This window comes from Acomys russatus, chromosome 4 (assembly GCF_903995435.1).
Source record: "Acomys russatus chromosome 4, mAcoRus1.1, whole genome shotgun sequence".
Lineage (NCBI taxonomy): Eukaryota > Metazoa > Chordata > Mammalia > Rodentia > Muridae > Acomys > Acomys russatus.
This window is the reverse complement of record NC_067140.1, coordinates 64,677,364-64,704,184: the sequence shown is the minus strand read 5'-3', so window position 1 is coordinate 64,704,184 and position 26,821 is coordinate 64,677,364. Positions and strand designations below refer to the sequence as shown.

General features: G+C 46.9%; 1 protein-coding gene across 1 annotated transcript in view; it reads right to left on the bottom strand.

The window, feature by feature from the left end:
• The window catches only part of Mertk (MER proto-oncogene, tyrosine kinase), a 75,625-nt gene extending 63,803 nt beyond the window's left edge, over positions 1 to 11,822 (bottom strand). Inside the window, exons 1-2 of the mRNA XM_051144919.1 lie at positions 11,761 to 11,822; positions 11,421 to 11,510 (exon numbers count right to left, since the gene is read on the bottom strand). Of these exons, the coding sequence (XP_051000876.1) occupies positions 11,421 to 11,510; positions 11,761 to 11,822 (152 nt within the window). The remainder of the gene's footprint in view (positions 1 to 11,420; positions 11,511 to 11,760) is intronic.
• Between the last annotated feature and the right edge of the window lie 14,999 nt (positions 11,823 to 26,821).

Below are 26,821 nucleotides of genomic sequence, written 5' to 3'. Positions count from 1 at the left end.
TCTTTGGAATGCCTTTTAGAAATTAGGATAGATGCCAGATGGTCAGCAAGGCAGTCAAAATGTAAAAGTCCAGAAAGGAAAGTGAGGCAGGAGAATATGGTAAAAGATGTGCTACCACGGGCTGGAGAGATAGCTCAGAGGTTAAGAGCACTGCCTACTCCTCCAGAGGTCCTGAGTTCAATTCCCAGCAACCACATGGTGGCTCACAACCATCTATAATGTGATCTGATGCCCTTTTCTGGCATATGTGCAGGCAGAGCACTGTATACATAATAAATAAATAAGTAAATAAATAAATCTTTAAAAAGATGTGGTACCACAGGACTTACCCAAGGGCTACAAAATTAGTTTACTAGATACACACATAGGCCAAGGGCACCCTTTGTTCCCCACAAAAGGCAGACTAGAACCAACTAGAGCAACTGCCACAGGCTTAGAAGCGCTTCCGAGTGCCAGGGGGTCACCAATAGACATGCTGACAAGGATTTGGGAGAGCTCAGGAGGCATCAGCCCTGTACAAAGAACTATAGGTAACTAAGGAACTTTGAAAGTAGGAGAAATAGTCTTCCTCAGGTAAGAGCAAACCAATTGGATATCCAAGAGGAAATTGCCAGCCCTGAAAACATACAGAGAGTAACATATACACTGAGCAGGCTGTGTGTATATATTTAGCCGGGGCTGGTGAATAAGAACACAGGAGCTGACAAGATGGCTCAGTGAGTTAAGTCACTTGTTGCCAGGCTTAACAACCTGAGTCCAACAATCTCAGTGATAGATGTAGGAGGAGGAGAGAAACACACACACACACACACACACACACACACACACACAAATATAACAACAATTAAAGGAGAAGAATCCACGAGTTTGAAAGAGAGCAAGGAGGGATTAAACAGGAAGGAGGAAAAGGATGAGAAAAATAATATAATTACATTATAATCTCAAAAATTAAGTAATTCTTAAAATGATATGATCAAAACATAGTGTATAAAAATTAATTAGAAGAAGAAAAAAATCTCTCTACACACACACACACACACACACACACACACCTGGGGAGACATTCAAGATGCTAAAAGCCATGTGATGTGAAATTGTGTAGAAGTGATACAGAAGAAATTAGCATTATAGACTTGGTATTATAAGGAATTCCCAGTAGATCTGTTTAGGAGACATTAAGTAACCCAGAGATGAGCAGGGTGCTAACCAGGCCTGCTAGAGGTAAGTGAAAGCTAGGATGCTAGGATGTAAATGTTTACTCACCAGGATTGACCAGCCCCTAGCCTTTGATTGCCACAACAAAGGAGACAGCACTGATTTATGGCCAGACCTGATTCTCACACCAAAGACATACCTCTGATGGGTATGGGGTGTGTGTGTGTGTGTGTGTGTGTGTGTGTGTGTGTGTGTGTGTGTGTGTGTGTGTGTGTAGGGTCATAACCATCATTAGGGCCCCTTCACAAAAACAAAACATAATTCTGTGAGGTGGGCAATATGACCCAGGGGAACAACTATTTGAAAAAGAGCAACTCTTGTATACTTAAAATACGCCTGGGAGCATGTAACATCTTGGCTGTGTCAATCTCCTGTCTGCCTAAGCAGCCAGAATTTCAGTCTCCTGCCTCCATTTAAATCGTTTGAAGTACAACCTGGGGCTGGGACTCAAAAGAGGTTTAAGGATGAGAAAGTGAGTAACATGCATAAGATAACAAAATCTTCTGTTGTGACCAACTTTTATTTGAGCGTTACCACCAGTCAGCCTGGAGCTTAAGTAAACGGCTTTTTCTTAATTAATCTCTAATTGTGTGGAGTGATTCCTCACTGGGAAGGCACATTCTTTCTTGTTTTAAGTCATTTTTAAAATTGTCTGAACGTGCAGTATTAAGGAGGCCAGAGGAGGTTGTCAGAGCCTCTGGAACTAGAGTTGCAGACATTTGTTAGCTACTGTGTGGGTGCTGGGAATCGAACCCAGGTCCTCTGAAGAGCAGCAGCCAGTGTTCTTAACCTCTATGCCATCTCTCAGCCCCTTAGTTCTACAACAGAAATACATGTCACAGCATGCTTGAGAAAGCCCACTCTATGTAAACGACCCCCCCAAAGCCCGATGTGACATAAAAGATCCCATCCTTTGTACAATGTGGCCATTCGAACTTCTAAACTTCCTTCTCACTCCAGAATTTCCAGTTCAGTTTCCTTTCTTGGAACTATATCATTTTCTATAAAACTGTCCCCACTTCTGCTGCCATCCTTGTATCTCTGCCTCCTTCTTCTGGAATCGAATAACCTGGAAGCTTCAGGAGGTGCCTACTCAACCCTGATATCCACTAATATCAAAGGATCTCTACACTTCCTTCGCGGGACATCTTCATGGGTGTGGAAATGACATAGGGCTTCGTGGGTTGGCTGGGGGCTAGCCTTGAGCCCATTCATCTAGACAGATCAGTGTGTCACAAGGAGAGGGTTAGTTTATTTTAGGAGGTGGTGATCAGGAGGACCCTAGGGAAGGGCCCTTCTTCAGTCCTTACATACAGCCACAGCAAACGAGCTTCATGCACAAGTCCAGCCTGTGCCTTTGTAGTCTCTGGGTTCCATCCAGTCCTGCTCTGATATGGGCTATTCTCTGTGGCCATGTATTTCTGGGCGTTTAGCTCATGCCTACCTATATCCTCAAGGATGCTCTGTTTATCTCTGTAACTTCTGATGGAAACAATGACTAAGAATTCAAATCTTTTCTGTCAAAAGAATGATAGCGCGTGTCCATGTGTTCTCTGTGAAGTCTCAGGGCATCCTCGGGCGCCATATTTTGTTTCTAACAACTTGGGGGCTCATCTAGGATTCTAATTCCATTTTCAAGGAAGTCCAGAATCATGCCATTGGAGAAATGTGTGCCATGGCCCCATTGTAGTGGCCCTATAGCTTGGGCACTTTATACTCCCTGGATCTTGGTAATGATCCTGAGACAGAAAAGTCAGCAATGCAAGGGACCTGGACACAGAGGCACCCAGGCCACTGTGTTCACAGATCAAAGGAAGCCAGAGTCCAAGTGTTGCCCTAGTGGTTGGGACATTCTGGGGGCTGAGAGCCCAGCTGAGCAGGATGTGAGCATAGAGCCCCCTCCAATGTTCTGGAGCTGTTCAGGAGGCATCCCAGGCCTCTAGATCCAGTCATGGGTCTATCTGCCCAGTACTGACCTTGAACACAGTCCTGCAAGGGGGTCAGATGGAGATGGGTTAAGAGGCAGAGTTGGAGTGCAAAATACCTGCCCCTTAGGGATGGTGCGTAGTGGGGTGCTGAGCCTCTCAGGGACTCTTGATTTATGCAGCAGAGTGGGGAATAATCAGGCCAAACTGAGCTCTAAGAAAGTAAAGAGATAGATTATTCCAGACAGTCCATTAAGACTTAGGCTTAAATAACAGAATAATTTAAAATGCAGAAACAAGAAAACTGAATGATGAAATAGTGTTTTATTTGGACAAAGGAACCCATCCTTATACCTCAAACTGAGTCTGTCAGCTCTTTTTTTAAAAAAAGATTCATTTATTTATTATTATGTATACAGCGCTCTGACTGCATGTATACCTCCATGCCAGAAGTGGGCACTAGATTACATGATAGATAGTTACGAGCCACCATGTAGGTGCTGGGAACTGAACTCAGGACCTCTGGAGGAGCAGTCAGTGCTCTTAACCTCTGAGCCATCTCTCTAGCCCAGTCTGTCAGCTCTTAATTGAATACATTAACTGTAAGAGTCTAGTCTCCCAAGAAGAAATTGATCATGTCCTTTGTTGGAGGAAAGGTCACAGGTTCCTTACCCAGTGAGAATCCAGGAACTATGACAGAGGTTCCTGAACAGATTCCCTCATCTCTTGCCCCTACTTATCTTTGACTAGCCCCAACTAGACCCAAACAATCAAGCTGACAGGACTCACCAACCATCTCCTTGGTGGAAGCTCCAGCCCTTCTGCCTGGACTGACTGACTTAAGACAGCACAGGAACGGGATCCTCTGACCGAGCCAGAAGCTCCCCCACCTTGCTCAATATACCCCTCCCTGCCCCCACTAAGGAGAGAAATTTTAACCATTGAAAAGGAACTCTAAAACTTCACCCTCCCTCTGACCCTCCAGAAGACACCCCTGCCTTCATTTCCCAAAGAGAAGTTTCCCCAGGAGAAGAAGAAAGTGGGTTTGTTAATGCTTCACTACCTAGCACTGAGGTCAGGACTCTAAAAGATGAACTTAAGTCCTCATTAGAATACCTTTTAGGGTGGTAGACCAGTTAGCCCGGTTCTTGGGGCCCTACTCTCTACATGGGCTTTTGGTGTTTATCCTGAGATTCTGTCCTCTTCAAGGAAAGAAGGGGTAATGACTGATTAGCAGGGCTGCAGGAAAGAAGGGATAACGATTGGTACATCTGCACCAGTTATCTGGGAGTGAGAACATCTCACAGGTCAGGGGTCCTTGCACATGAAGTTAAATTCTTCAATCAGGGCCCTTGATGGGACAACAGTAACAAAGCTCATCAAGAGTACATGCGGACTCTGGGGAGACTTAGGTATAGGAGGGATAAGAGAGCCAATCCCTTGATCTCAAATATCCATAAGGCTTTTAGTATCCAACAAGGAACAGATGAAAGTCTGACCAAAATCTCTGCTTCACAAGCCCAAAATCTTTTCACCAGCAGGGTACCAATGAAAGACAAGAGAACAGAAGAAAAGATACTCTGAATTAAAGCTGGAGGGTCCCTGCAGTGGTTTGAATGAGAAATACGCTCTCTTCGTCTTAGACATTTGAATGCTTGGTCCTCAGTCTGTAGTGCGATTTGGGAAGGTCTAGAGTGGTGCGGCCTTGCTGGTGGAAGTGTGTCCCTGGGGGCAGGCTTTTGATAAATGGTTCATCTCCTTCCAGTCTGCTCTCTGATTTGTGCTTGTGGGTCAAGATGTGAGTTCTCAGCATACTGCTCCAGCGTTTGTGTCTGCCGGTTGCCTCCACCATGCCACTGTGAACTCAAACCCTTTGAAACTGAAAACCAAAATAGCTCTTCTATAACGGCCTTGGCCATGTATAACTCTGTGCCAGAAACAGAAAAGTAACTAATACAATCCCCTTGGCTTAAAAGAATGCTTGAGTTACATTTTGTGGCTAAGTTGGCCAGCAATTTGAAAAAAAAAAAAAAAAAAAAGAAAAAAGATAGAAAACTGGAAACATAGAGAGTTAGAACAGCTACTTGGGCCAAAACCTGAACATAAGAAAAGATGAAGAAACACAAAAGTAAAGGGCTAAATTAATGCTCTCAACTGTAGGACAATGTATTCAGGAAAAGAATGAATCTCAATTTCACGGTTCCACGGGCCCAAGATCTTTCCACCAGGCCACCCCAGGAGAGGATATGACAAGGCTAGTGAGCATGGAATGATGGGCCATTTCAAAAGGGGATGCTCTGAATGGAAAAAAAGGGAAGAAAAGCTGGTTTTCTTTATTGCTTTCAAAGAGGAATAGGGTCATCAGGGCTTTTTTATATTGATGGGTCCTACCATGAGCCTCTAGTGAACCTAAAGAAATCAGAATTATAATTATATTAAATTACAATTATTTATAATTAGAATTTATCTCTTGGTTAACTTTGATATAAGTAGGTCCTTTCTTTGTATACAACCCTTTGGACTCAAATTATCTCCAGAGCAACTATTCATTTCAGGGTTAAAAGGAGAATCCTAGCCCTCATTTTGTTTTGGGTTTTTTAGACAGGGCTTCTCTGTGTAGCCTTGGCTATCCTGGACTCACTTTGTAGACCAGGCTGGCCTTGAACTCACAGAGATCTGCCTGCCTTTGTCTCCCCGAGAGCTAGGATTACAGGTGTGCACCACCTCAACCAGCCCAGCCCTCATATTTTAAGAAGCCAAAGTGTGGGGTCCAGGAAAGGATAACTAGAAAAAAAAAAAAAGCCTAATTTTACATGAGGCCAGGATCAACCTAATGTTTAGGTAAAGCTTTGTGTCCAGGTTAGGCATAGGGCTAGCAATCACTAAGAGGCAGAGGCAAGCCTCCCTAAACTCCTTGACTTCACAGGGGAAAGGGATATTTTCTGGAGGTTTAGGATAAGAAGGGAAATAGAGTAAGCTTAAAGAGCCCTCCAATTCATATCACTCTAAAAACCCCAGGAGACACAATAAGGGCAGGATATTATTTCTTTGAAGGGATGTCAGGACTAAAGCCTGTCACTGAAGGACTGATAAAAACGGGTATCATTGAGCCTTATATGTTCCCTTGTAACATCCAAATCTCACTGATTAGAAGGCTGTCTTAGTTTCTTTTCTATTGCTGTGACAAAACACCCACCATGACAAAAAAAAAAAAAAATCAACAAACACACACACACACACACACACACACACACACACACACACACACACACACACTTATTTGGGCTTCTGGTTTCAGAGGGTTAGAGTCCCTGATGACAGAGTAAAGGAACAGCCAAAAGCTCACATCTTGATCTACAGCCATTAGGCAGAGAGAGTGTGCTGGGAATAGCATGAATGTTTTTGAGAATGCAAAGGCCTAGTGTCACACCTATTCAAACAAGGTCACACCTCCTAGTCCTTTCCAAACAGTTCCACAACTAGAAATCAAGTGTTCAAATATATAACCCTATTGGAGGGGGTAGTCTCTTGAACTTTTTTTTTTTTTTTTTTTTTTTTTTTGTTCTGAGCCTAGGCTTTAGTAGCCGAGCCATCTCTCCTGCCCTTGGGGCCATTCTCACTCAAACCATCACAGATCCTCTAGGTTGGTCCAAGACGTTAGGACAGTAAATCCAGTTGTCCAGAGCAGACACCTGTGGTACACAACCCCTACCTTCTCATCAGCAAGATCCCACATGACCTTGGGGGCAGGTTCGGTGTTATAGACCTACAAGATACATCTGGGGTCTTGTCCTCCAGCCAACAGCAGTCAAGATCTCATTGCCTTAGACTGGGAACATGCTTAGGCAGGTACAGGAAAGCATCATAGGCGGACAGTTCTTCCCCGGGGATTTCCCTCCTCGTCCAGCCCATTTCGGACAAATTCAGAACAGCCTTCCCAGTTTCGTGTGAACTTCTAGCTGATAAGATGATGCTCCCTTTGCAGAAGTAAATGCTGCCTGGTGTGTTCTTTGTTCTGCATCGATGGTGTCCTTGACCACTACATTTTATCCCAACGCTTTGAGGCCTCTGTGTGTATCTTTGCTTCTTGGATGGTACTAAAACTCAGAAGACAGTATTCCAAAATATGTGACTTTGGGTTTGAAACTGGGAGTATTTGGAGAGGAGTCAATACCACGGCCTTTTTTCTTTCTTTTTTTTTAAATCTAACTAAAGAGTTCGACAATCACAGAACTTCCCCATTCTTTTGATTGAGTGAAATTATTTCATAGGGAAGGGCCTGGAATCAGACTTTATTTATTTATTTTTTAAAGATTTATTTATTATTATATATACAGTGCCCTGCCTTCATGTACACCTGCACGCCAGAAGAGGGCATCAGATCTCATTATAGATGGTTGTGAGCCACCATGTGGTTGCTGGGAATTGAACTCAGGACCTCTGGAAGAGCCATCTCTCCAGCCCCCAAGTCAGACTTTATTTAGAGTCTAGAGAAAATTTGTTCCAGGCCATTCATTTTCTGTTCCTTCCTTCCTTCTTTCCTTCCTTCCTTCTCTCCCCTAAAAACATGAAGACCCTGCTATCTTTCCTCTTTGCAAGAAATGCATGAGGTGCACCTCTCTCATATGCATATTCATCAGCACTGTGTTTATGATTATGGATAAGTGTGTGTGTAGCCTAGGCTAGCCTGAAACTTTCTACATCTTTGTTTTTTCTTTTTTGTTTCTTCGTTCATCTGTCCATTGATACAGGGTTTCTCTGCGTAGCCCTGGCTGCCCTACAACTCATTCTGTAGACCAAGCTGGCCTTGAACTCAGAGATCCACCTACCTTTGCTTCCCCAGTGCTGGGATTAAAGCCATGCGCTCTTGTGGAAGGTCGATTAGACTCTAGAGGGCTTCACTACTTCAGCTAGTTCCCAAATAATCATTACATTATCCCAAATAATCTAAAATATAAAGTTTAGATTTATAAAGCTTTAAAGCACCATAACCAGGCAGGTATCAACCCTCTACGACATTTTGCTGTTACCCAGCTACACACCCCAAGTTACTTGCCAATAAGTCATCCTGCCTGGGCTCAATCTGCTCCATCAAGCCACACCCTCTTTTTCCATCTTCTTCCTTCTTATATCTCTCCGCCTGCCTCTATTCTGAACAGCTACAGGCTCCAGCCTTTCTTTCATTTAACCAATCAGAATTTTGGGACTCAAAGCTTGTACAACAAAGGCTGGTGTACTTGAGAATGCACTAGAAAAGTCTGGACGGCAACCTGATCTTAGGGTTCAGAATTTAGCATTTGTATACACAGCCCTAGACAAACCCCCAGCAGTGCATCACATCCTGGCCATGTCTTCATTTTCTTGAGAGCTAGAATTATGCCAAGTCTTTAGTAGTGCTGGGGATAGAACCTGGGACCTCATGCATGCCAGGCCAGCACTTTACCGTCTAAGCCATGTCCCCAGCCCCTTATATCCTTTTTCTGTTGCTAATATGTCTGTCCAGCAGTTTGTTTTAGCAGACTCAGTCACCTGACCTTCAGGGGGAAGACTGAACTTCCTCCCAATGAGCAAAGACATGTGCAGTTCTATTTATCAGGCTGACTGAGGGATCAGGGGTTTTGTCTAAGTCACTACTTCCCCCCTTTTTTGATGCACATCCCTTTCTCAGAAGGCAAAACTCAAAAGTGGAAGAAGTAGATATTAACTTCCTTTATGTAATTTATGCCTTAACATCAAGCTCTTCTAACTTAAAGGTACCACAAGTTTGTTGTTTAAAAAAAAAAAGTCACATTTATTGAAGCAATCTCCCATAAAATGGAAACTACTTTGCAATCTCAACCCTGCAACATAACCTCTTTTTACAATCTGGGGCCCTTAGAGCTTTCATCTTTAGAAGCACCAAGCTGTTATAAGCAAATAAACTGTTAAGTCAGTGGAGGAAGATCCCCTGTGCCTTCTCCTTACTCCTGATGGCCCCTAAGCAGACAACTGATCTCCATGTGTGACTGCCCAAAAGTTGCCTGAATGACTTGACTTCTAGCACCTTCTTAGATAACCTCTTGGCATTAAGATTTGCTCCCACAGTCCAACCGGAGAAAGCAAGGCACTTGCCCAAAAAGCAGAGCAGCAGAGGGGCTCAGGGCGAATGGGGAGACAGTAGCCTGAGCTGAGGCCACTGTGCACTGCTTTCTCCCAGGAAAATGGGGAATGGCAGAACTGGTGTCCCCTGGGCCGCTCTTAGGAATAAAGTAGTTGCCTATTAATTACCATGTGTGGCTCACAGGAAACTGTGAGTGTTAGCTATCACTTTATTATTTTCTCCTTTTGTGATGAGCTATCAAAACTCTGCTGCTGCCTAGAACTTGAGAAGTGCAGACTTTTGAGGGTTGGTACCAAGGGCCAGGCCTCTCTTTGTGGCTGGTGAGATGTGAACTGTATAACTTTGGGATGCTGCAGTGGTACCATCCATGTGTATAAATGGCCCCTGCAGTTGAGCAATGCATAATCCTCAGTATGGATAAAGGGAGTAGGTATACAAAACAGAAGCAGTCTCAGACTCTGAACCCAAGGGTCAGGATAATAGTACAATATATTTTTTATTTTCTTTTTGGACAGGGTCTCATGTAACTCAGTCTGGCCTCAAACTTGACCTGTTGCTGAGGATGACATACCTGCACCCACCTCCCAAGTGTTAGGATAACAGGTACGGGCCATCACACCCAGTTTATGTGGTACTGGAGGATCTTGTACTCCAGGCAAGCACTCAACCACCTGAGTCCAATCCCTAGCCTTCAAAATACATCTTAAGCTGCCAGTTTCCCACTCCTCAGCTATTCTGGCATTCTATAGAAAGCCCCTTTCTTGCCCTTTTTAGTTTGCACAGAAGGAGAATCCTGTTGGAATTATTGCCGGTGGCCTGACAGTGGGAAGATGGGATCAGATAAAAAGAAGGAATTCTATAACAAGCCTTAACCACAGTCATGACTTCAAGGAAGCCAAGGCAAAGAGGGCCTGTTGGACGGCTTTCTTTTTGGAGACAACCATTGAAGAATGCTCAGTTGAGAGCTATAGCAAACACCCACATCAGCTCCCTATTCAGCTCGTGTGGAAAAGTGGGCTGCCTCTGGCTGTGACTTGGGTAAATGCATAAAAAATCACACCCTACCCGCTTCTCCCAAGGGTGTTCTATTGCGTGGACTGGATGAGCCGGCTGTGGGAAATGCGACTTTTCATTCATAGCACATGCTACTAAGCAAGCAGCCTTGGATACACGGCCTCTGGCTAGCTTTAGAGAGGTGAACACCTCTGCCCAGAGCCTTTGTGTTTCCAGTCGCCACTTAGCCCTTGACTAGAATCCAAATGATGGCTTCTTAAATCAGAGATTTTTGTCATCATCACCCCCGCCTCCTGCCCCACGCAGTGCTCAGTATAGGGACAGGACCTGTGGGAAATGGTGAGCAATAGTTAATGGTCCAGTTGCTAAACTGGTTGGATATGATGTCTACTTTCCATGTGGGTTTGTTTTGTTTTCCTGAACACATTTGTCTGTGGCTTTTTCAGAGGCTCTAGGCGCATCCTCAGAGTCCCTCGTGGTGCATGGTCTGGCGCTGACACACTGTGAACATCTATGGAACACAGGCATGAGGTCTCACAGCATTCTAAAGAATGGTCAGGGAAGACAGGCGGGCCAGGCATCAACACTGCCTTGGCTGGGAGAACAAGGATGGGACTGTCGCCATGCCTCTGGAGCGGGCGTCTGGCACCCACACAGCTGCAGTGGCTCAGACTCTCAGGGACTTTGTGAAGGCTCAAGATTGTTCAGGAACTGCGATGCCAGCGGACCATCTATATTCTGCATGATGAACTAATGCAATTCAAAACTAAACCTAGGAATATTGAGCCAGCACAGTGTGTGAGGGCTGTGGGCAGGGAAGCTCAATGGTTAGCCGGCAGTTCTGCACTCAGAGAGCTGAAGCCGACCTACTCTGCTAATGCCTTTACATTCAGGATGGTCTCTAACCTCTCTGGAACCCAGAGGAGAAGAGGACCATGGAGGCGAGAGTTGAGATGCCCTCTCTGCCTGAGATGGTGGTCATGGGCTTTCCTCTGAAATCTGACCTGGCAGTCCTCTGAAGGAGCAGTTTCTGAGGCTTTGGGGACACAGCCTAAGAATAATCATTGACATCCCACCAGGGACAGTGTGTAGGGAGTGACCACGCCATCAAGGGACAGTGTGTAGGGAGCGACCACGCCATCAAGGGACAGTGTGTAGGGACTGACCACGCTGTGGCAAAGTACTTGGCAGCCACGAATGCCAGGGGAAGCGTGCTCTCAGCTCTTGGGGAATCTTTGCTGAGCAGGCCAGCAGCCCTGTAGGGCAAAGGGTCCTGGTTAGTGAGCCTGTTCTTTATTCTTCACCCTTGGGTGTTATTTGTATACCATCAGTCTGACTCACAGGATCGCTGGGGCTCCTGGGCCAGATGGCGTACTAAGACCTAGCCTGAAGTACCAGGCGAAGGGGGCTGAGGTGGCCTGCTCTTTCTACTCGTTCTCAGCTGCACGCTCAAGAATTGAGTCAATGTCAGGAAGCCAAAAGGAGGTTTCTGGAGCCATGCCTTACCATAGAGCCCCTAAGTGTTCTTTGCTTTCTATTCCATAGGTGGGCAGGGCCAAATGCAGCATGATTGGGTCATGGGATGCTTTGCCCCGGCATGCTGTGTTTTCCTTTCAGCCCTGTGGCCTCTCTATGGTATTATGGGCTATTCTGGTGTTTCCAAGAAGGCCTCCTCCTGGAGCACACAGCCTGCATATCCAATACTCCTGCCTTCCTCAGGAGAAGGAGGCAGATACTGTCCCACCAAGGTCTTATTTGTAGGCACCCCCAATTTATGGAGCTGAGGAGCTTCCTTGGTTTTCTGTTAAAAAAAAAAAAAAGGCAAAAAAATTTTCTATTTGGTATAGTTTGGCTTTATGCAAACGCAAAGGATTGTGGATTAAAAGAGAGTTAACAGTTAACAGAACGGGGCTGGTGATGTAGCCCCGGTGGTGGTAGTTAGTGAGCCTCGCATGACTTTCTTCTCTAGCATACAACTGGGCCTGGTAGCACATGTCTGTAATCCCAGCACTTAGGAGGGGGAGGTGGGAGGATCAGAAGTTCAAGGTTCCCCTGGGCTAGGTACTGAGAGTCTCTGAGACCCCAGCCTTGAGATGTATGAGACACTACCTCAAAAAGGGAGGAGGGGAAAAATACAACCTTCAATCAGAGATCGCTTGGCCCGACCAGTCCTAAACTGAACACAGTAATCATTAACTTCAGCAGAGAGACTTCCCTCAGACTGCTGGAAAACCTTAATAGAGCCTGTTTGAGAGATTAAAGACTCCGGAGCTGTGCTTCTGTGTAATCAGTAAGGCCCCTGACCTTGAGTCAGCAGGGGGCAGGGGAAATAGGAGTAGGGCTTGATAGCTTGGAAAGAGAGGAGTAAGTGGCCAGTGGTCACCAACAAGAGCTCACAGCTGGGGCTCAACAGGAGGCAAAAAGCCCAGGGATAGCCAAAGCCCAGAGCTCCCCACACAGTGGGAAGAAAGGAAAGTAGCCCGTGAGACATGCTGTTGGCCAGGCCATGTCAGATGACAAACACGCCCCAACTTTAACACTTAAACAACAGATAAACAACCACTCTGAGGCCTATGGGATTATTTAGAGGCAGAGCTCCATGGATTCATTGGCAAGTCACCCACTGCGACCACAGGCCGGCTTTCTGGGGTTAGTGGGATGAAAAGTTGGTCTGGAAGGACAGACAGGGACCCCAGTCCACCAGGCAAGCCACTGAGTCTCTTGGAGGGTCTGAAGGGTCTCAAATCTCTGATCAAAGTATAAAGAAGTTACCAGGATGACAACTCCACCACCCTTATCTCACATACTCCTTTTGGCTAACAGGGAGAGAAAAAGAAAAATATTCACTCTTTGGCCCAGAGGGCCTTAAGTGGCCCTCATGATGTCTCCAGCATGCCTTTGTTGTTGTTGTTTGTCTGATTTTTTTTTAGTTTTTCAAGACAGGGTTTCTCTGGCCTGGACTCGTTTTGTAGACCAGGCTGGCCTTGAACTCACAGAAATCTGCCTGCCTCTGCCTCCTAAGTGCTGGGATTACAGGTGTGCATCACAGCACCTGGCAGCCTCTTAGTTTTTGACATAAGTGTTTAGCTCCTTCTCAGCAGAAGTCCTTTGTTGTTATGGGCTTTCCAAGCAGGCCCTAACCCCTAGGTGCTCTCTGTAGAGGGGTACCAATGTAACCGGAAAGGACCTTCTAGACTCTTACTGCATGCAAGCTTTCACCATCCTCTCTAACCTTGCTAGCATGTTTTCAACCCTGGCAGAACACCAGAGTCTTCCAAGGAAGATTTAAACAACTGTTATGCCTGAGGTACAGTATGGGCACCTGGATTTTGGAAACTCTCCTCTGGTGATTTTTCCTGATTAACAGGCTTGGACAATCTCTAGGGAACGCATATGGCAACTGTAGTCACCCCGCTTGGGAAGCCCAGGTTTGACTCGGTGTCCCTCGGGAGCTGGAGGGAGGGGTGATAAGAGCAGCATCTCAGAGGCAAGGTCTGGCCTTGGAGCAGCCATGACCTGGAGCGGTTCCATCGGTCTCCAGCTGGCAGGGCCCAGTGCTGGAGATAAACACTGCAGTATCCGGCGGCATGCGCAGACAAATGCCAGGGAGTCTTTACCACAGCACCACCGACTTCACCTGATCTGCCTTGCTTCGGTTGCAACTAGTCATGCCTAGACTAGAGATGCTGAACATATGGAAGCAATTCTGCTGACTTAGCCTCTTCAGCGCCTCACAACGAAACGTGAACACACAGTGTTTATTTAACCAAGGGTTTCCGTCCTTTCCCCCCTGGCAGCCGGCCGACTGCCCCAGAAAGACTTCGAAGCAATTCTTTCTGGCCACAGGCATGAAGCATGGTTCTCTCTCACCAAGGGGTGGGGGTGGGGAGGTGGGGGGGGGGGGGGGGGGAGTCTGGAGTTGATTGCCTCAAAGGCCCAGAGGTGGGTTCCCAAAACTTAGGAGACGCTCTCAGACCCCAACTTCAGTGCCTCTCCAATGCTGGTTCCTAAACCTATACTGTACTGCAGACCACCGGAACCTGAGTTCCTCTCATAAAAAAAAATCTTTTAAGGAAGGCAAGTATTTCCTTATAAAATGCCACATTCCAGAAGGCTAAAATCTGAGCAAGAATAATTTGTTACAGTCCTTTCTACGTGACAGAGAGCAAAGTATCTACTTCAAGTGAACTTTTGCCCACTTTCTGTAGTAAGTATAGTTAAGTACCCTGGCCACTGCATGTAAAACAAACATTTAAAACACCACCAACAACAAACACTCTGAAAGAGCTGAGGCACTCAAAATGAGAGAAACCAGAAAGTTGTGTGGTGGCTGCCAAGGGGTGGGGGTGGGGGTGGGTTACTTAATGGTGTGGAGTTACAGTTTTTGATGGCTGATCATGGCTGTCAACTTAACTACATCTGGAATCAACTAAAACCCAAGCAACTGGGCACACCTGTAAAGGATTTTCTTGATTGGCTCATTTGAGAGGAGAAGACCCATCTTAAATCTGGTCCATGCCTTCTAGAGACAGCCTACATAAAAGGGCACGGAGGAAGACAGCTCTTTGCCTATTTGCTCTCACTGTACACGAATATTCAGGTGAACACTCATTAAAAAAAAATTAAACCCAAAATAAAAATGAATATTTAAAAAAATATTGTCTCTTTTACATGGTGGGGCCCTCATGGCTGGATCTGCACAGCCATGAAAAAAAGATGGGCACTTCTTATGTCTTACTCTCCTTTTCTTTCTTGTTGTTTATCTACAGGCCCTCGCTAGAGAGCCCCTCACTGCAGCTGGTTCTGAGGGCTGACCAGAGGGAGGGGTCCCGTGTGTGAGAAGCAAGGACAAGGAGGAGGGTCCGAATGAGAATCCTGAAGGGGCCGACTCAGCTATAGTGACAAGCTAGCTACCACCTGCCCTGAGGAGGACCAACTAGTCTAGAGCAGCCTTGGGAAGCAGCAGCTCGGCCCGGGTGTTCTACCACCGCCACCAACCAAGCAGAGACACAGAATGGCACTGTTTGGAAAGACTGCTTTTAGCCACAGCTCAGCATTTCAACTTTTGAATATGTGTCTATGTTCTTGAGGAGACATATGAAAGTTGAGGGCTATCTTAACTTGTGTGGTGGTTTTGTCATGTTTGCCATAACGCATCAAGTTCCACACTTAAAAAAAATCTGTGTATCTAGGGGCTGAAGAGATGGCTCAGTGGTTAAGCGGCCTTGCAGAAGATCCAGGTATGTGTTCCCTGTACCCACACGGCAGCTTACAACTTCCTGTGACTCCAGTTTGAGGAGACCTGACACCTGCTTCAGGCTTCTCATGCACCAGGCATTCATGTGCAGACATACATACAGGCAAAACACCCATATACATAAAATGAGTTTTTTTTTTAATGTAAGGCTAGTTTAATCCCAGCATTCAGGAGGCAGAGGCAGCTGGATCTGTTTGAATTCGAGGCCAGTTTGGTCTACAGAGTGAGTTCTAGCACAGCCAGGATTACAGAGAAAAACCCTGTCTTGAAAATCAAAAGCAAAACCAAACAAAACAAAGAAAAAAAATCTGTAAATTTTAGTAAAGCAAATTAAACATCCTTGAAGTAAAGATTAAGAAAACGTGTTCAGCCGGGCATGGTGGCACATGCCTTTAATCCCAGCACTTTGGAGGCAGAGGCAGGGGAATATCTGTGAGTTCGAGGGCAGCCTGGTCTACAAAGAGAGTCCAGGACAGCCAAGGCTACACAGAGAGACCCTGTCTCAAAAAACAAAAACAAAAACAAAAGAATGCTCTTGCAGAGCACCCAAATTTGGTTCCCAGCATCCACATCTGGTGTGGTGTGGTGTGGTGTAGGAGGAAGCTTTACCCTCATCCATCTTTCTACAGGTCCTAAAACCATGGTAGCAACTGGCTTGATGAGCCAACCCAGAGTTCTCACTGTGGCCTAAGGCCTGCCCCTTTCCTTGGATATGCACAAATACCTTAGTCCTAAATTTATAGCCAGGTTCTGACACATTTCCTCCTGGAAGGTAGGAAAAGGCTCCCCAGCCTCCCCCAAGTATCAGACTTCAGGCACATTGGCTCTATGGAGTGTAATCAGAGAGGTGACTTAGAATGGCCAGACAGGGCAGGCCACACCCCCAAAGACCAAGTCCAGAGGTCTTGGGCTAACCAGGGCAGCTGGGTTCTGAAAAGATTTTGTAGATGGGTTTAAAGCTCATCTTCTTAGCTGGACAAGTGGTGGCATATACAGGGGCACAGGCAGGCAGATCTCTGAGTTCAAGGCCAGCTTGGTCTACAAAGCAAGTTCCAGAACAGCCAGGGCTATAAAGAGAAACCCTGTCTTAAAAAACAAACCAGAAAAAAACCAAAAAACTATTTTAGCCAGGTGGTAGTGGCACATGCCTTTAATCCCAGCACTTGGGAGGCAGAGGCAGAGGCAGACAGATCTCTGTGAGTTCGAGGCCAGCCTGGTCTACAAAGTGAGTCCAGGACAGCCAAGGCTACACAGAGAAACCCTTTCTCGAAAAACCAAAACCAAACCAAACTAAATCAAACCAAACCAATCAACCAAACAAACAAACAAACAAAAAAACAGGCTCCGCAGCAGTCACCTTTTTTCTTATCCTTCAGCCAAAGTACTCAGATGGCTTGCACTTTATTGTACATAGCATATTTGGTTTTCTTTCTAGATATAAAATAGTGCCCTAATACTAAGAACAGACTTTTAAACTTAGTATCAGTCTCTCCCAGATCCTGAAACTTCTGTTGTTTTCTCTAGAGGGCATGAATTCATCCCATCTACTCCAGGTAGATGTAGTATCCTTCCTGGTACCCAGAGCCCAAGAGCCCATCTCCCAGCACATTTGACAGAAAGACAACTCTGAGTTTCTAGCCTATTCTATTTCTCCAGATAGAGCTGGCTGAAGGGGCTGTTTCCCTGGGGGCACAGGCAGTATCAGCAGCCAGGATGGAAGCTGGAGGGGTTGTTTCCCTGGGGGCACAGGCAGTTATCAGCACCCAGAATGGAGGCTGGAGGGGCTGTTTCCCTGGGGGCACAAGCAGTATCAGCAGCCAGGATGGAGGCTGGAGGGGTTGTTTCCCTGGGGGCACAGGCAGTATCAGCAGCCAGGATGGAAGCTGGAGGGGCTGTTTCCCTGGGGGCACAGGCAGTATCAGCAGCCAGGAGGGAAGCCACCAATACTGAAGAGCCAACTGAGTAATTCCTGTTGTAAGTCACACTCCGCCCTGCATTCCTATCTCATCATTGCATAATGGATACTGACTGCTGTTCCCATCCAGAATCCCAGCCGGGGCTGAGAGCACTTGGTCCAGTTTCAAGAAAGTGTTCCATCACCTTTCCCTTCAAGGGCTGGAGAGATGGCTCAGTGGTTAGGAGCACTGACTGCTCTTCCAGAGGACCCAGGTTCAATTCCCAGTACTCGCATTGCCGCTCACAACTGTCTGTAATTCCTTTTCCAGGGGATCTGATGCCCTCACACAGACACACAGGCAGCCAGAATACCAGTGTACATGAAATAAAAATAGAATTTTTTTTTTAATTTAAAAAGAAAAAAATGTGTTCTGCCCAGACTTATCTACCTGCTCTGTCCACTGACAAATGGCCATGGCACAACAACATAGGTGTCCCTGCAAGGCAAAATCTAATCCAAGAGGGAAAAGCACATCTTGGGCTCCCAAACTGGTTTGCTGTTGTTGTTAACTAGATCTAAATCCCACGAACTTCCTTTTAATTCTGCCCTAAACATTAAAAGAACATTGGTTTCCTCTACCAGTTCCAAGTCACGTGGAGAATTGTCCAAGTGCTTGCAGGGCGGGTTCCACTTCCTGTGTGCCAGAGAGGCCGAGGCCCATTCACAGCAAAACTGGAACACCAGCCACCAGACACAAGAAGCAGTGGGGAAGCCATGAATATTCATCACCTCCCAGAGAGTTCCTTCAACAGTGAGAAAGCAACTTCAACTAGCTGTCTGTTCTAGTATTCTCCACAAAGACAGCCTGTTCTTACGTGTGAAACCCCTCATCAAAGCCGTAAAGAAGGCCAGCCTGCCTGGCCTAGCTTTAACTAGCAGCCCTGAAGGCTTAAGATAGCAAAGCAACACTTTCTCCAAAACAAACAAGGCTTTCCTTTGTGTATCTAATGAGGTGAGTATGGCTAAGGATCCTACGCTGCTTAGAGCCCCTGGATGTTGAGGTAATTAGCGCTTGCAAGAGCCAGAAGCTTCAGATGTCCATCCCATGGCCAGATGACTGAAATGTGACTGAGGCTATTAGTTATGAGTGCAGCTCAAGACAAAAATTGTAAACTTACTTCAGACATTATGGGGGGTGTGTGTGTGGGGGGTTGTATGTTTGATAAACTGATTGTAGGCTTTTTGAGAGTGAACCTTGCAGGTGTTGTAATGTCAAAATGTTAGATGTGTCTGCCAGAAAGGGGATCTATATCAGAGAGCGCTTACCTAAGCATACACTTGAGGCCTGTGAGCTGTGGACAGCCCCTCCAGAGGGGAAGTGAACGGGGTACTAACCCTGTGTGCATCACATCATTCTGGGCTAGATGGCCCCTCTACAGGGACCAGCTGAGAGAAATGCTAGAAGGCTCTAAGTACAAAGAGAAACATAGACACATCCAACGAGTTGCCAGAAAAACCCATTGCTGAGCTAATAAAATGGGCTTTCTCCAAAAAACAAATCAGTCGAACATCTCGGTTTTAGGGTTTTAGATATGTGTGTATGGCCTTGACCCCCATAAAAGCCAACACCTATGTGTTTTGTTTTTCTTCTTGCCTCTGCCACCTCAAGACTCCCAGAAAATCCCTCTGACCACCGAGTGAAATGACCGTAGATGAATAGCAAGAAGGAAACTCACATACTTTGGAGGTAAGTGTAGATTTCTTTAAGAGGTTGTCAACCCATAATCACCCTTGCTTCTTCACTAAGACACTGCAGTCTGAGGAGGTGCCTGAGATAAGGCTGCCTGGGACTTCAAGTACCCATACATCCACTGGGTCCCCCCAACTGACAGCGGCCAGGGGAAGGGGAGCAACAGGCTCCCACCTGCCCAAAGTGCAGTTGAGACTGATTGTAGGGTCTCAACAAAACCAGGGCTCTTGCTTTGGTACAGGATTTTCCACCTAGCACAAGCCAGGGGACACGCTCCAAAACCAAGCAAACAGCAACAAAAACTGGAGGCAGCGACCGAGAACACCCTCGCTGCCCAGTGTCTCGGTATTCTTATTCCCTAGAAGGAGACTGCAGATGGAAATGGATCCACCCTGCCAGAGTGCATCTTCAGCAATTCAGCGGCAGGCAGGAGAGCAGGCATGACGAAGGCATAACCACAGAGTATACACACTTACCCAAGGACAGGGGTTGATGAATACCCAGTATGAGAGAGTAAGAGAGGTTGGGCTTTCCTTCTTGGCTAGCAGAGAGGTCTTTGATGGCACCTGCCATCAAGTGGGAAGCAAGAAGGCACCTGGGAACTACCATCCTTCTTACTCCCCACACTCAAATCTACATACAGACCCTCATATCTGCATTAGAATTAACAGTGCTCATTTTCTTGTGGAGGCCACCAAAGGAAAGGAAAGACCCAGATGAGGTCACTTAAAAAGCTGGAACCAAGTCGGGTGGTGGTGGTGGCGGTGCACGCCTTTAATCCCAGCACTCGGGAGGCAGAGGCAGGCGGATCTCTGTGAGTTAGAGGCCAGTGTGGTCTACAGATCAAGTCTAGGACAGCCAAGGCTACACAGAGAAAACCCTGTGTCGGAAAAAAAAAAAAAAAAGCTAGAACCAAAACAAATAAAAAACAAAACAAAACAAAGCCACACCCTCTCTGGCATAGAGCTACATAAGAAGAATGGAGCCAGATTGGATGTCGTTTTTACGCCTTCCTGTGAGGCACACATGACAGGAAGATAATTCCTGTGTCAAGTCAAGCCTCTACTTCACAAGGAAGGTAGGGGGAAGGGGTTGGTAGTGCCAGTCTCTCCTGGGAAAGTCTGCTCCTGGTTGGGTTTTGCTGGCAGGACTACTGGCAAGCAAAATCCTAAAGGGCTGCAGCAAAAGGCTTAGGTGCTCTGAGCAACCATCTTACAGTCTCTTTACCAAACCACTGCAAGAAAGGAGGGTAGCCCCAGACCTGCCTTCAGAGCCTCCTCCTCCCTTAAGACAGGTTCTAAAGTAATGTAGCTCAGGTTGATATGTAGCCAAGGATGACCTTGAACTTCTGACCTTCTGGCCTACACCTCAAACTTCAGAGACTATAGGTAAATGCCAGCGCATGTCTGTGTGTGTGCGTGCGCGCACACGCGTGTATGATTTTTAACTTATTATTTGAGAAGTCCATGCATGTATAAAATGTATTTTGATGATGTCTACCACTCTACTTCCTTCCTTAATTCCTCCTGAGTCTAATTAGTGCTGTGGGGGGCCACATTCGGAGAGGACCACCCATTAGAACCTGGGCAACTGAGAGCCATGCTCCTAAAGAAAACGGACCCCCCTCTGCAGCAGCCATCACCTACCAACCGCTCTCCAGGCAGAAGTGAGGCCTGGTGAGCCACTCCCCATACCTGACTTAGGCAGTGCTGGGGGCTGAAACCAGGGCAGTGTGCGCGCCAGACAAGCCCTCTACCGGTAAAACTACATTTGAACCTCTGCCCTCATAGTTCAAGATTTTTTTTTTTTTTTTTTTACTTAAGAAGCATTCCAGTAAGAAGAAGAGATGAGGAAGGAGGAAAAGGAAGAGGAGGAGGAAGAGGAGGAGGAGGAAAAGAAATTCTCCCACTCGACACCTTGTGTCTAGGAAAGACAGCTACCCACCCCAAATGTGAATGCAGAACACAGAGGCGAACCGTGGGTGATTATAGCACTAATGGTTGAGTATTGACGATGTGCTGCTAGCTCGGGTCACCTTTTCCTGCATGTCCTATTTTGCTTTTCTGTTGCTGTGATAAAATGCTGACCAAATTCAACTTGGGAAGGAAAGGGTTTATTTGGCTTGCAGGCACAGTCAACCGGCTGATTGGCTGATCAAGGGAGGCCAACACAGGAGCCTGACAGCAGGAGTCACAGTGGAACCACTGAGGAACGCTGCCTACCAGCTTGCCCCACCTGGTGTGCTCAGCTACCTTTCTTAGGCAGGAATGGTTCCACCAGCATCAACTAGCAATTAAGAAAATCCCCCAACAGACAGACACAGAGAGGAGGCTACTCCTCAGCTGGGCTCCCTTGATCCCAGGTATGTTTAGGTTTGCGTCAAGTTGACAAAAACCAACTATAATACAATAGTTCTCTGAAATGCGTCCCACTGTACCAAAATCAGGGGCCCACAGAGGTCAGACCTGTATTTCCTCCCTGTAGCTGGGGTCTAACCCAATGTGTTTTGAGTTACGATGAAACTCTGGATCGTCATCCACATTTCAAGAGCAATGCACTCCTGGTCAAGGAGCTGTTAAAATCATGGGTTTAAAAAAATTTTTTTAAGGGCCGGGCGTGGTGGCACACGCCTTTAACCCCAGCACTCGGGAGGCAGAGGCAGGCGGATCGCTGTGAGTTCGAGGCCAGCCTGGTCTACAAAGTGAGTCCAGGATGGCCAAGGCTACACAGAGAAACCCTGTCTCGAAAAACAAAAACAAAAACAAACAAAAAAAAATTTTTTTAACCAGCTTTTAGGACTGGAAAGATTGCTCAGAAGTTAAGGGTATGCACTCTTCTTGCAAAAACAAACAAACAAACAACAATAACAACAAAAAACCCAGAGCACTCACTCTAATGGTTTCCAACTTCCCGAAACTCCAGTTACACGGGATCAGACACTCTCTTTTGCCCTCCGTAGGCACTAGGCATGCGGACAAAGCATTCATAGACACAAAACAAAATAATCAAATATACTTTTAAAAAGTTGTCCAGTGCCAGGAAGGTGACACAGAGGGGACCAGAGCAGCAGCAACAAGGGGGAAATGGCTAGAACAGTGTCAAACATGGAGGCAGAGGTCCCGTGAAGAAGCCATTGGAGGATGTCTCACTTGGTGACAACACAATCGGATTTGTCACAGACTAGCTCATTCTGGCTGTTGTATGGGGAGTGTTGTGGTACCTGAGTGTTCAGGGTCCCAGTTCATCTTTCCTACCTGGCAATCTGCTCTGACTCAACAGCTCTCTATTCAGAATTATCTAGAGAGTCTTTCAAGAAATGAAAGTTAAAAACATAATTTTGAGCTGGAAAGATGGTTCAGTGGTTAAGAGAACTGACTGCTCTTCCAGAGGACCCATGTTCAACTCCCATCACCCACGTGGTGGCTCAGAACCACCTGTAACTCTGATTCCAGGGGATCCAGCGCCCTCTTCTGGTCTCCTTGGGAACCGTGCACGTGCATGATGCACAGACACGTACAAACAAAACACCCATACTGATAAAATAGTTTTTTAAATTAAAGCATAATTTTGTTAATTTAAAAATGGCTATAGCCTGTCGGCGGTGGTGTATGCCTTTACTCCCAGCACTCGGGAGACAGAGGCAGGCGGATCACTGTGAGTTCAAGACCAGCCTGGTCTACAAAGTGAGTCCAGGACAGCCAAGGCCACACAGAGAAACCCTGTCTAGAAGAAACAAAAACAAAAACAACCAAAACAAAACAACAAAAAGGCTATATTTTGCTTGCTACCTTAAAGAACTTTACAAAATTCATTCATTCATTTATTCAAATAAACCCTGCTTACTTCCAAAAAAGCAACAGAGGTCACTATAAAAAGTAGCTATAAGCAAGAGAACCATTCAGAGTTCTCCTTGGGAAATTATTTATAATATGTTGGAATATCTGTTTTCAGTTTAAAAACTCAACCATTTTAAAAGCCCAGCTTGCTCTCAAGGTTCACACATCTTAGAACTAAGTCATCAGACTGGCTTCACTTTTATGTACTTTGGACTTTCTCCATCTTCTTCCTTCCCTGGCCCTCCCTAGAGACACCAAATGTCCCTTATGTGGCTCTGTGCCCCCACCCCCAGTCAGGGACCAAGCAGAGAGGGAGTACTGGACAGCCTGAAACTGTTTGTTTTTTTTTCTTTCTTTCTTTCTCTCAACAGCTCCAATTCAGATAGAAGAAAAACTGAGAAACTTACATTCTTCTTTAGAGGGCATGTTAAGACTTTCTAAGGCTATGCCAGGCGTGGTGGCACATGCCTGTAATACCAGCACTCGGGAGGCAGAGGCAGGTGAATCTCTGTGAGTTTGAGGCCAGCCTGGTCTACAAAGCAAGTCCAGGACAGCCAAGGCTACAGAGAGAAACTTTGCCTCAAACAAACAAACAAACAAACAAGACTTTCTATAGTTACCTAACTAAGTCTGACAGTTACAAAACCTTTTCAAACCTTAGAAAATAAAGCATAGATTTAAAAAAATATCAAACAGAAGCTTTGGTTCCTCTCACTTTCCCTCTGCTTACCACATTCACAGCCTCCAAAGCTCTGTATGGCCTGCCAGCACCAGTAGCAAAACACGCCCGGCTTGCGGCAGATTATTAAGAATAGACCTGGCAGAAAGCTGAGGAATTTTTGAGGACTCATTTATGAAGAATAGAGCGGGCTCAGTTCTTTGCTTCTTTTTGGCTCTTGATATTTGTTGCAAATTGTCTTGTTACCTCAAACCAAAAATTGCTTCTGTAATTTAGCGTCCAAAAAGAGAACTGTTCAAGAGATGTGCATCTGAGCAAATGAACTTTGAAAGGAAAAACAAGGTTTGTAGCTAGACTTCACAAAAAAAACAAAACAAAACAAAACAAAAAAACCAACCAACCAAACAAACAAACAAAAAAAACCCGAACTTTCCGAGTGTTCTTAAGAGACAATCTTGGACAGCCAGATTCAAGATCAAGAGGCCAAACCACATTCTGAATGGAAACTGACCCTTTAAGGGCAGGGGCAATACCTGAGATGTGCTCCGTTTATTTAGTAGTCTTCCAACTCCTCCCGCTTTCATTTTTTTTTTTTTTTTCCCCTTGCTCCAGCTTCTTCACAAAGTGCCTTAACGTCATCTGTTGGGGGAACCTGCCTTACTTGTTTGCGCTAATCAATCCATCTTGTCATACTGAACCGCTTGTGAGAAAACTTAAGCAAGTCTGAGATGAACCTACGCTACCCAAACACAACAGATTCTGCTACACAGTAATAGTGGTGAAAGAATTGTGTTGTGCCTCTTTTGTTTTTTCCAGCCCTCTGCACTCACAGGGTATCCTTGCAAAGGAGGCCCGGCCCACGCAATGTTTACCAGAGGCCAGGGAGAAGCCAGAACCACTCTTTCCCTGACGGGACACCCAGCCTCAGTGCAAGGCCACCTGAGCGGGGACATCCAACTCTGGCAGCTGCTTACGGGTTCCGGCGTGGATTACCTTGGGAGCCAGGGTCTGCGACTGGACTCACAGAAATCCCGCCAAAGCGCAGCCAGGCCAGTAGACAGTGTTGAGGGGAAAGTTCTTGGAGCGTGCCATACGAGACCTGAGTCTTGAGTTCCTTCCGGGCTCAAAATCGGGTGCTCCCAGAGCGCCCCGCCAGGCTCGAGGTCCTTTTCTGTGGTGGCAGAGAGCCCTCAGAGCCCTCCAGTGCCGGTCCCACTAGGATGTGCAGCCCTTGACCAGGCTAGGGATCCCCCTAGAACCCCCGACGGCTCGCTGGAGTGAGCAGCAGCTCTCCGGGACCCAGCCGCCCCGCACTCACCTCCTCTCCGGAGCAGGGGTAGCAGCAGCAGCCCCAGCAGCAGTGGGGCCAGAACCATCGCGGGGCCGCGGATCTGGAAGTTCTTTTCGGACAGATGCACTAACCCACCAATGTCTGGAACTCGCCAGTGGCCGCCAAGCACACAGGCGTAGCGCCACAGTCCCGGCTGCCCGGGCAGCAGGCGCCGGAGTGGCAGCGCCACGGAGGACCACAGGCGTCGTAGATTAGAAGAGGCGGGCCTGGGGCTCAGGCCCGGGGCGGGACCAGCAGGTTGGGGTGGGCAGGGGCGGGAAGGAGGGAGGGCAAAGAGAGAGGAGAAGGAGGGAACTGGAGGAGGGGATCCCGGAGGGGCGGACCTGGGCAGAGCCTTTGGGAAGGTGTACTTGGGTCAACTCCCGCAGGTTATTCCCCTCCCCCCGTCCTCCCCCCCCCCGCTCCCGGCTCTTTCCCCCCCCCCCCCCCCCCCCCCCCCCCGCCGCCAGAGAGTGTGGAAAGACTGGAAGTTAAGTGCTGGAGAAGGAAAGGGAGATAGAAGAGAGCAAGGGAAGGCTGGAAGGGCCGAAAGACTGAGAGGAAGGGGAAGGGGCTGAGAAAGAGAAAGACCGGGAGAAGACAGCGTTTTTGGCCACCGGGCAGCTTGGGAGCCTCACTCAGTAAGGGTAGGTGGGAGGGCTTGGAACCGGGAGAGGTGGAGTTTAGTAGAGGATACAGGATGCAGCTCCCCAGACCTTTGAGAGTTAGTATGTTCAGCTGCCTTGGGGTGGTAGCGACCTCGCAGTCCAGCCTCTACTGGCTTGGGAGGTCCTGGCAGCAGAGGTCCTGGCAGCAGAGCTCCAGCGGCTGTGGCCACCGTGGCAATGCACCCTGCTGAGCCAGGCGCTCCTCCAGGCTACAGAATCCGAGGCGCCATAGCGGACCCTGGCGTCAGGAGCTTGTAGCCTCCACCAGAGAGGCGAGGTGGGGAGAACTAAGCGGAATCCTGTAAGGAGTCTAAGAGTTTTAGAGATGCTGAGAGATGAGCCTGGATTAAAAGCGTGCGGAGCAGGGGTGGAGGGGACAGCGCTGCAGCAGCAAAGGGTGGAAGGTCCCAGACAGCAGCAACAGGTTGTGAATTCTGTTGTAAATCACGAAGAAATGGAAGGTACTTTTCCTAGCAACCACAGAGATACCTTACATTTTTGTATGATGCTTTCTTAAAGGAAATAGGATGATTCGTTTTCTTTGTAGATAAGATCGCCTTAGGGCTTGGAGTAAACCGCCCTGGTGAATTTAGAGCATTTATTACTGAAACTAAAGGCAGGCACACAAGCATGTAATATAATCAGCTTCTTGTATCTCTAGCCTTACAGGATGACATGAAACCAGATGGGCAGGACTGCATAGACCCCAGGTTGGTACTGTGGATGGTGCCATCCCGGGGAAGGTAATCCTGGCGTGTATAAGAAAGCAAACTGAGCCGGCCAGGAGCAGCAAGCCAGACCGCAGCGCTCCACGGTCTCTGCTTTGTTTCTTCTTGCCAGGTTCCTGCCTTGAATTCCTGTCCTGACTTCTTTTCATGATGCACTACAACGATAAGCCGAAATAAATTCTATTCTCCCCAGGTCGCTTTTGGTCACAACGCTTATCACAGCAATAGAAACCTGCTTGGAAGGTCTTGCTCTGTTACCCAGGCTGGGCTTGAACTCCTGGATCAAGCAAACACGCCAGCCTTCTGGGTAGCTACAACTTCACGTGTGTGCAGCTATGCCTTGCTTAAATCTCACTTTTTTTTTTTTTTTCTCCTCCAGACAGGGTTTCTCTGTGTAGTCTTGGCTGTCCTGGACTTGCTTT